The sequence below is a fragment of the Oncorhynchus masou genome, chromosome 3 (genome assembly GCF_036934945.1).
Source record: "Oncorhynchus masou masou isolate Uvic2021 chromosome 3, UVic_Omas_1.1, whole genome shotgun sequence".
NCBI classification, from domain to species: Eukaryota; Metazoa; Chordata; class Actinopteri; order Salmoniformes; family Salmonidae; genus Oncorhynchus; species Oncorhynchus masou.
In genome coordinates, this window is record NC_088214.1 from 37885303 (window position 1) to 37896426 (window position 11124).

Consider the following 11124-nt stretch of genomic DNA (forward strand, 5'->3'; position numbering starts at 1 on the left):
CGTATTTTGCAGATGTATCGCAGGTGTAGCCTAATACTTATCTTTCTAGCTACAACAGTGCAGTAAATAAAAAATACAAAACAATACACAAATCCCAAAATATAATTTATGAAATATCAGAATGAGCTATGTCAGAGTACGAAATACAAATATATCTATATATACACATTGTTACGGCTTTCTAGGTGTGAAGGAGAGTCGGACCAAAATGCGGCGTGTAGATTGCGATCCATGTTTATTAAACTGAAGCAACACGAATCTAAATACAAACACTACAAAACAATAAACGAAACGAAAACCAAAACAGCCTAATACTGGTGCAAATAAACACAGAACAAGGACATCAGGACAGTAAGGACAATCACCCACGAAACACTCAAAGAATATGGCTGCCTAAATATGGTTCCCAATCAGAGACAACGATAAACACCTGCCTCTGATTGAAAACCACTTCAGACAGCCATAGACTTAACTAGAACACCCCACTAAGATACAATCCGAATACAAACACACCACATGCAAAAACCCATGCCACACCCTGGGCTGACCAAATAAATGAAGAGAAACACAAAATACTTCAACCAGGGCGTGACACACATAACATAAAAATAAAATACATATACAAAAACAAAAAATATAATGGTGCGCATGTATAGACAGTATGGACAGTATATGAATAGGAAAGCTGTGTACAGCAGTCATCATCACTTATGAGCCAAGTATATATATACTTATGAAGTGGGTAAAACAATATGTAAACATTAAGTGAACAGTGTTCAATGACTATGTACATTACACTAGTGCAGCGGCTAGTAACAGTGTCTAAGGTTAATCGCAGGGTGCTGGGCGGATGCTATTAACTATTTAACAATCTGATGGCCTGGAGATAGAAGCTGTTTGTCAGTCTCTCGGTTCCATCTTTGATGCAGCTGTACGGTCTCCGCCTTCTAGGTGGTAGCGAGGTGAACAAGCCGTGGCTCGATGATGTTTTTGGCCTTCCTGTGACACCGGGTGCTGTAAGATGTCCTGGAGTACACTGCTTTTGCCATACCAGGCGGTGATCCAGCACAACAGGACGCTCTCAATGGTGCATCTGTAAAAGTTTGTGAGAGACACACTCCACAGTCCATCCACGTGTGCGTGTGTCTGATCTGTCCGGTCTTATGCAGGTCCCGTCCTAGGTCTAATCCGCCAAGTCCGTTCACCTTCTGGGACGGAGCTGCCGTTTATGGACCACAATTGGACACTATTAACGTTTATCACCATTCCTGCAACGCCTTCTTCCATCCACCATCACACTCAGGCCCACAGATAGACTCTAGATGTGTGCTGGATGGACAGGCAGGCACGCACAAACACACACACTCCCAAACACAGGCACACGGACACAAAAACCCATGCACATCTATGCACAAAAGCCCAATCACACACACGCTCACATACAGATACTGCAGACACATGAGGACAGTAGCTGCAAAACCGTTCCTTTGTCTGACTGTTATTTTTATCTGTCTGACAAACACACATCCTCAATCAATCAATCGATAGCACATCCAATCTATCAATCGATAGCACATCCAATCTATCAATCGATAGCACATCCAATCTACCAATCGATTTCACATCCAATCTATCAATCGATAGCACAAACACACATCCACAATCGATAGCAAACATATATTACTAGGGGTGTGTTTGTGTATAAGAACAATAAGGCGTGTAATAGCAATGCTGTCTTTGTTTCCTTATCATCCTATTTGTTGTCCGTCTCTTTACGCGCAACACCGTTTCCTTGTCAATCTGCCTCCTCTCCGGTTTGGGGGGAGCTATGTTTTGTCTTGTGGTAAATTGTAGGACTTTAGATGTTGGGTAAAGTAACACATCCCTGATTGGCCGAGAAGATTCAACTCAGTCCTGATCCTCCTCAATATTCGTCCCCTTGAGAATATAAAAAGTTTATTAAATTGAACATATTGGCCCCTGCTGCAAACACCACTGAGAGGACTTGTGGCTGGTCTTCTCAACGGTTTATACAATGACGCGGCTAATTTATGGATTTTTCCCGTTTTCACAAGATTCATGCCGCCAAAAAAGCTTTTGTTGTCTTTTTGCACTGAGTCAGTTCCTCACGCTGCTGTTTCCAACGTCTTTATCATCAACTCATTAAGGCCAAGCTCTTGTGCAGCAGCTCTATTTCCTTTTCCAACAGCCAGATCGATCCCTTCAACTTGAAAGCTGCATCATAAGCATTTCTCAGTGTCTTTGCCATGATGAGGGTGACAAAATTACTAACATAAATCAGAATGATGGGAAGTTTGAGCGCACTCGATTTCCGTCACATTATGTGACCGGTGCTCAGTTTTTTGGCGGCATGAATCTTGTGAAAACGGGAAAAATCCATAAATTAGCCGAGTCATTGTATAAACCGCGAGGTTCAAAGCGTGGGAATAAAGTAGCGGCTTATAGTCCGTAAATTACGGTACACTTAGGTTGGAGTCATTAAAACTCGTTTTTCAACCACTCTACACATTTCTAGGTAACCAACTATAGTTTTAGCAAGTTGTTTGGGACATGTACTTTGTGCATGTGTAACCGATGTAAACTGGCTAGCTAGTAGCGGTGGTGCGCGGTAATATAGTTTAAATCATTGACGTCACTCGCTCTGAAACCTGAAGTAGTTGTTCCCTTGCTCTGCAAGGGCCGTGGCTTTTGTGGAGCGATGGGTAACGATGCTTCGTGGGTGTCAGTTGTCGATGTGTGCAGGGTCCCTGGTTCGAACCAGGTGAGTGGACGGACTAAAGTTAAACTGTTACACAATGACACAAGTAATTTTTCCAACAACTGTTTACATACATTATTTCACTGTATCACAATTCCAATGCGTCAGAAGTTTACATGCATTAAGTTGACTGTGCCTTTACACGGCTTGGAAAATTCCAGAAAATTATGTCATAGCTTTGGAAGATTCTAATAAATTATGTCAATTAGCCTAAGTCAATTGTAGGTGTACCTGTGGATGTATTTCAGGGCCTAATAATTCAAACTCAATGCCTCTTTGCTTTACATCTTTGGAAAATCAAAAGAAAACAGCCAAGACCTCAAAAAAAATTGTAGACCTCCACAAGTCTGGTTCATCCTTGGGAGCAATTTTCAAACGCCTGAAGGTACCACGTTCATCTGTACAAACAATAGTACGCAAGTATAAACACCACAGGACCACACAGCCGTCATACCGCTCAGGAAGGTGAAGCATTCTGTCTCCTAGAGATGAACATACCTTGGTGCAAAAAGTGCAAATCAATCCCAGAACAACAGCAAAGGACCTTGTGAAAACGCTGGAGGAAACAGGTACAAAAGTATCTATATCCACAGTAAAACGAGTCGTATATCGACATAACCTGAAAGGCCACTCAGCAAGGCCACTGCTCCAAAAGCGCCATAAAAAAAGCCAGACTAGGGCCTCCCGGGTGGCGCAGTGGTCTAGGGCATTGCATCGCTAGCTGTGCCACGAGAGACTCTGGTTTCGCGCACAGGCTCTGTTGCAACCGGCCACGACCGGGAGGTCCGTGGGGCGACGCACAATTGGCCTAAGTGTCATCCAGAATAGGGAGGGTTTGGCCGGTAGGGATATCCTTGTCTCATCGCGCACTAGCGACTCACGTGGCGGGCCGAGCGCAGAGTGCACACTAAACCAAGTCGCCAGTTGCACGGTGTTTCCTCCAACACATTGGTGCGGCTAGCTTCCGGGTTGGATGCTCGCTGTGTTAAGAAGCAGTGTGGCTTGGTTGGGTTGTGTATCGGAGGACGCATGACTTATAACCTTCGTCTCTCTCCTGAGCCCGTACGGGAGTTGTAGCGATGAGACAAGATAGTACCACAAAATTGGGGATAAAAATGTTAAAACATTTAAAAAAAAAAGCAAGACTACGGTTTGCAACTGCAAAGGTCCTACTTTTTGGAGAAATGTCCTCTGGTCTGATGAAACGAAAACAGAACTGTCTGGCCATAATGACCATCGTTATGTTTGGAGGAAAAAGAAAAGGGGGAGGCTTACAAGCCGAAGAACACCATCCCAACCGAGAAGCACGGGGGTGGCAGCATCAGGAAGTTAAAGCCTGGTCGCAAATTGGTCTTCCAAATGGACAAGCATACTTCCAAAGTTGTGACAAAATGGCCTTTAAGGACACCAAAGTCTAGGTATTGGAGTGGCCATCACAAAGCCCTGACCTCAATCCTATAGAATATTTGTGGCGGAACTGAAAAAGCATGTGCGAGCAAGGAGGCCTACAAACCTGACTCAGTTACACCAGCTCTGTCAGGAGGAATGGGCCATAATTCACCCAACTTTATTGTGGGAAGCATGTGGAAGGCCACCCAAAAAGTTAAACCATTTAAAGTCAAATCTACCAAATACTAATCGAGTGTATGTAAGCTACTGATGAAAGAAATAAAAGCTGAAATAAAATCACTTTCTCTAATATTATCACATTCTCAAAATAAAGTGGTGATCCGAACCGACCTAAAACAGTGAATGTTTACTAGGATTTGTGAAAAACTGAGTTTAAACATATTTGGCTAAGGTATATGTATGTAAACTTCCGACTTCAACTGTAGGTTAAATGTTTTTATGCCATATTTGCTACGTGTGGTTTATTTGATCGAATAGGAGTTTCGTAATCTTTAGGTTGTACTGATATAAATAGGACACGTGACACGTAACATCCCGGCAACTTTGAGAAAAATACTTTGGCTTGTCACCAAAAGCACTCAAAAACCTTTACAGATGCACAATCGAGAGCTTCCTGTCGGGCCGTATCACCGCCTGGTACGGCAACTGCTCTGCCCACAACCGTAAGGCTCTCCAGAGGGTAGTGAGGTCTGCACAACGCATCACCGGGGGCAAACTACCTGCCCTCCAGGACACCTACACCACCCGATGTCACAGGGAGGCCATAAAGACCATCAAGGACAACAACCACCCGAGCCACTGCCTGTTCACCCCTTCTATCAGAAGGCGAGGTCAGTACAAGTGCATCAAAGCAGGGACCGAGAGACTGAAAAACAGCTTCTATCTCAAGGCCATCAGACTGTTAAACAGCCTTCCCTAACATTGAGTGGCTGCTGCCATACATGTAAAAAATGTATCACTAGCCACTTTAAACAATGCCACTTAATATAATGTTTATATACCCTACATTACTCATCTCATATGTATATACTGTACTCGAAACAATCTACTGCATCTTGCCTATGTCGTTCTGTTCCATCACTCATTCATATATCTTTATGTACATCCAATCTTTATGTTCATCCCTTTACACTTGTGTGTATAAGGTAGCTGTTGTGAAATTGTTAGGTTAGATTATTCGTTGGTTATTACTGCATTGTCGGAACTAGAAGCACATTTCGCAACACTTGCATTAACCTCTGCTAACCAAGTGTATGTGACAAATAACATGTGATTTGATTTATATTGGAGTTGTGTCTGTTGTTCACACACATACAGTGGGGCAAAAAAGTATTTAGTCAGCCACCAATTGTGCAAGTTCTCACACTTAAAAAGATGAGGCCTGTAATTTTCATTATAGGTACACTTCAACTAGACAGACAAAATTAGAAAAAAAATCCAGAAAATCACATTGTAGGATTTTTAATGAATTTATTTGCAAATTATGGTGTTAAATAAGTCAATAACAAACGTTTCTCAATACTTCGTTATATACCCTTTGTTGGCAATGACAGAGGTCAAACGTTTTCTGTAAGTCTTCACAAGGTTTTCACACACTGTTTCTGGTATTTTGGCCCATTCCTCCATGCAGATCTCCCTAGAGCAGTGATGTTTTTGGGGCTGTTGCTGGGCAACACGGACTTTCAACTCCCTCCAAAGATTTTCTATGGCTGTTGAGATCTGGAGACTGGCAAAGGCCACTCCAGGACCTTGAAATGCTTCTTACGAAGCCACTCCAATGTTGCCCAGGCGGTGTGTTTGGGATCATTGTCATGCTGAAAGACCTTGCCACAAACGGCAGGTGACGTAACACAACCAACAACAACCCAGGTCCGTATCCAAGACTAAGGCTGGGATAAACATCCTTCCATTTACCCAATTCCCATCATCCCCAAAAAAAGTCACTCTAGAAAAGGTACCCGATCAATGGACTGCGTTTCACGCCTAGGCTTCTTCATTGCCGCTTTACCACTTAAGAGGTCATTGGAGATTTGGTTTGAGGAAATGGATGCTGGATAATGTCCACCAAGAATATGAGAGGAGCGACGGAGTAGCCTAACCTTTTCCAAGGTTATTCTCGCTTTATTCCGCTGGTAACAATTTGTCTTTTAAAGCTTTACAGTTGATAGCATCCACTAGCGCTGCGCCTGAGAACCTTGCAAGTTATGAACAAGCTTTGAATACGTTTTTAACCTCAGTAGACCTACTGTTAAAAGTTTGGGAATTCATATTTTTATTGCCTGCATTTCGGATGCCTTTTGAATATCTTTGAAAGTTAAATGCAAAGTAGTTCCGAATAGCACCACTTCGTCTTTACAACACCCCGTAGCAAAAACAAGTTTCTACACGTTCTTATACCTGCCTGGATTTGCGTGGATTATGGCGGCGGCAAATACCTGCAAACAGTAGCATCCACAGGACCAGCATTATAAGAACATGGTTTTAAAAAGAGAAGGGTAAGTTTGAAGCGGGATCGATGGACTAGCGTATCCTCCTTGCTTCCTTGTCCTCATGCAGAACCATGCGAACAGACCTTTGATCAAACCTCAGCTACTCCATGAGGTCTTGTTTTCCGATGACATTATTTGAGCTGCCTCCAAAAAAAATGAGCCGGGGATCAGAAAGAGAAAAAAAAAGGCCAAACCTATTTCAAGGCCTGCACGGATGGACAGTGTCACACCGTCTGGCATTGATTTCCACTACAGCAATCCCTTACACATCCCTATAGTGAGACTGGAGACTCCGACAGGTTGTGTGAAACTCTGATATACACTACATGACCAAAAGTATGTGGATACCTGCTCGTCGAACATCTCATTCCAAAATCACAGGCATTAATACGGAGTTGACCCCCCCCAATTGCTGATATAACAGCCTCCACACTTCTGGGAAGGCTTTCCACTAGATGTTGGAACGTTGCTTGCATTCAGCCTCACGAGCTTAGTGAGGTCGGGGCACTGAAGTTGGGCGATTAGGCCTGGCTTGTAGTCGGCGTTCCAAACCATCCCAAAGGTGTTCGATGGGTTTGAGGTCAGGGTTCTGTGTTGGCCAGTCATGTTCTTCCACACCGATCTTGACAAACCATTTCTGTATGGACTTCACTTTGTGCATGGGGGCATTGTCATGCTGAAACAGATACGGAATCGGAAACACAGAACCATCTAGAATGTCATTGTATGCCGTAGCGTTAAGATTATCCTTCACTGGAACTAAGGGCCTTCCTTCACTGGGCCTACACCGAACCATGAAAAACAGCCCAATAACCATTATTCCTCCAACAAACTTTAGTTGGCACTATGCATTCGGGCAGGTAGCGTCTTCCTTGGCATCTGCCAAACCCAGATTCGTCCATTGGACGGCCAGATGGTGAAGCATGTTTCATCACTCTATAAAAAGTGTCTTCACTGCTCAGAGTACAATGGAGGCAAACTTTACACCACTCCAGCTTGACATTGCTCACAGTGATTTTAGGCTTGTGTGTGTGGCTACTCAGTCATTGAAACATTTCACAAAGCTCCCAATGAACAGTTCTTGTGGCGATGTTGCTTTCAAAGGCAGTTTGGAACTCTGTTGCAAACGAGGACAGACGATTTTTATGCACTTCAGCACTCGGCAGTCCCGTTCTGTGAGTTTGTGTGGCCTATCACTTCGCGGCTGAGCCGTTGTTGCGCCTAGACATTTCCACTTCACAATAACAGCACTTAGAGTAGACTGGGGCAGCACTAGCAAGTCAGAAAATTGACAAACTCACTTGTTGGAAAGGTGGCATCCTTTGACAGCGCCATGTTGAAAGTCACTGGGCTCTTCAGTACAGGCCATTAAACTGTCAATGTTTGTCTATGGAGATTGCATGGCTGTGTGCTCGATTTTATATACCTGTCAGCAATGGGTGTGGCTGAAACAGCCCTCCACTAACTTGAAGGGGAATCCACAAAACCCTTATTTATAAAAGTAACATTGTTCAGCAGAGATGAAAGCACCTTGCTGGCAGATGCCTGCCCCACATTTGGGACATGCACTTAGCATACCCTTTGAAGATCCATTGTTTTCACTAATGCACAAGTCCATGTACACTATTTGTACACTAGAACTGGGACGATAAAGGGAAAGTGATTGTTTGCTAATATGGGCAATTGTTAAATGAGACCATTGACAGCTACAACATTTCAAACTATGACTAGTTGTTCATAAGGTAATAAAAATAAAACTGGTTCACATTGTTGTACAATTTATCGGTATACTACTAATTCAGTCAATTTACTGCAATATGGATTTTGGTCCATATCGCCCAGCTTTACTGTACAGGCTATATTTACAGCTAGCAGTCTGAGACACAAAAATGCCCTTTTTTTCAAATTAAAACAGCTTGCTTTGAGATTCAATGGTTGAGCTGAGTGGAGTGGTTTGGAAGCCAACTTGACCAGCTTTTTTTTTTTTTTTTTTTTTTTTACACCTTTATTTAACTAGGTAAGTCAGTTTGAAACTAATTCTTATTTTCAATGACGGCCTAGGAACAGTGGGTTAACTGCCTTGTTCAGGGGCAGAACGAGAGAACTAGTCCAATGCTCTAACCACTAGGCTACCCTGCTGCCCCATTCCCAAGAAGGTAAACCCTCTTCAGAACTAATTTAAGATGTTCTAAGGAAGTGTCCACTTGAATGCAGCCCTGATCATCCACTTAATATCTCTAATAATATTTAGGGCTCATAGGAAATGACCCTGGAATGTTTAAATAGTCTATTGGGAAAGCTCAGTTTCTAGCTTATGGCTTCATTTAGTAAGTCTACAATATAGAGATTTGAGGCTGAGAAATATGGAGTGGGAGGTAGCTAGAGAGAAATAGGGTAGAGATGGAACAAGAGGTAGGTAGGGTAGAAATGGAACGAAGAGGTAGGTAGGAGATGGAGTGAGATCTAGTGTAGGTAAATGGAGATAGGTAGAATGAGAGAGTTAGGTAGAGATACAGAGAGGGGGTAGGGAGTTCGGTCAGATGCGGTCGAGGGATGACGAGGTTCCACAAACTGTCACAGCTGGATTTGAGGATGCCCTGGTTTCCCCGGAGCGTGACTGACGGTATAAACAAAGAGGGAGAAAAACACAAAAAACAAATCTGCCTTCCTTGGCTTTTATCCAGAAAGACACACATTGCACACACCTGGCAGCCCAACCTTGATACAGAGGAAATTACCATCCCAGAAAACAAATGGCTTTTTCATTCACTTGGCTTTTATTCACATTTCAGATCTGCTAACAAGCACTGCCCATACATTCCACTGTGTATGCCCCCGAATGGCCCTGGTCTCCCATCCAAGCAGGCAGATATAGATTAAAACCATCAGTGATCGTATAATAATAATTATTAAAGCAGCATCTGGTTTAAAAAGCCTTAGGGTGACAGCGCTGATCATCATCATCTCCCATATCGGTGTAGTATATTTACCTGAACGTAACGTAAAACGTAACGTAAAAATAAACTACCTCATGATAAATAAACAGTCATCGTAACGTTATCATCGTCGTCAGGATCATAATCCACACTAAGAATAAAATATAGGGTACAAACTCAGAAATAAAAGTGACTCAAGCCTTCTAGAGAAAAAAGATGACTGCTATGGTGTGTGGTCATCCACACCCCCTCCCAAAATGGGTGCTGTGCCATTTTTCCCCCTTGCATTACTTGACATAGATCCAGAAAAACTTGATGTGTAAACCTAGTAAGTCCAGAACTGGCATAGTCCTTTAATGGGTCCTTTAAGACAATGGGGCAGATATTTGTATGTTACCGGTGAGCTAGTGAGCTCCAGGCCAGTTTGAACTGGAAATGGACCGAAACACATCTGAGCCCTGTAGAAAAGTCCTGTGTCTGCCTGCCGACTGGACAGGACATTGTAGGAGACTGACTATAGAGTATCCAGTAGCAGAGATATGATTTCAAAGGCCTCCCGGGGTATTTAGTGTGTGCCTTCTAGGCGCCGTTCTGACTCAAACCAGCAGATGGCAGTAGTCTCCTAACACCCATACTTCAAAGTGACCGTGGACCATACCAGTCCATGAAATAGAGGCTTCATTGGAAGAGAGCTACAGCCATCAATAATTGTAAAAGTCCAAACCCCGAACAAAAAAGTATCAATCATCCTCTGGGTCAAAAACCTGAACACAAGTATCTATCTATTCACCGCAGAGCTTAATTATCCCACAATGTAAACATTCCGCTTCCAGCATCCGCCGTTGTTCATTCGAACCCTCCTGACATTCTGTCTATCTTCCATCACACTTAGATCGTCATGGTTTCCTTCCAGATGGTCCCAGTTGGTGGAGCGTGGTTTGGTCATTGGTACTGCAGGTAATTCTTGAGAGACTGGGGTAAGGGCAGGGAAACAATCTCCTGGAGGCGCTCTCGGCCCAACGCTACCCGGGCGGCCCGACGACACAGGTCCATCAGGGGGAGGGGCTCCGCTGTAACCAGGAAGAGAAGAGGAAAGGTTAGTTGGTGGTTTTTACAATGGAAAAAAAGTCTGCAAAATACAGAATTCCCTTTACTGTTCGTGACAAGGAAACAGGATATCTGACAGTGTGACATGTCTGTAGATAGTAAGTGACAAGTGTCGCTAGTCAAAACATTTAATTTATATTCCGGTGGAGTGTCTGTAGAGTAGTGTAGACTGCCAGTTTCCTTGTGGCACAGACGTGAAAACAGTTCAAGTCTCTGTGACTGTAGCAACGTCCGTTGTCGTGGTTACCGGACTGCCACAGCAACCAGACCAAATCCTCCTGTGACAAGATGTAGGAGTTCTAAAATTCCCCAATAGAACAAACTACTTTATTTCATCACACTGTGGCATGAAGATATTTCCTGTAAGCCCGCCATTACCTTGTACATAATGATATTGTCAGTT

General features: G+C 43.3%; 1 protein-coding gene across 6 annotated transcripts in view; it reads right to left on the reverse strand.

The window, feature by feature from the left end:
* Positions 1-9174: 9174 nt before the first annotated feature.
* LOC135515933 (SPRY domain-containing SOCS box protein 4-like) overlaps positions 9175-11124 on the reverse strand; it is a 110913-nt gene continuing 108963 nt past the window's right edge. For all 6 annotated transcript variants that reach the window (XM_064939819.1, XM_064939813.1, XM_064939828.1 and 3 more), the window contains one exon: positions 9175-10684. In XM_064939819.1, coding sequence (XP_064795891.1) covers positions 10557-10684 — 128 coding nt within the window. In that variant the 3' untranslated portion in view covers positions 9175-10556. The remainder of the gene's footprint in view (positions 10685-11124) is intronic.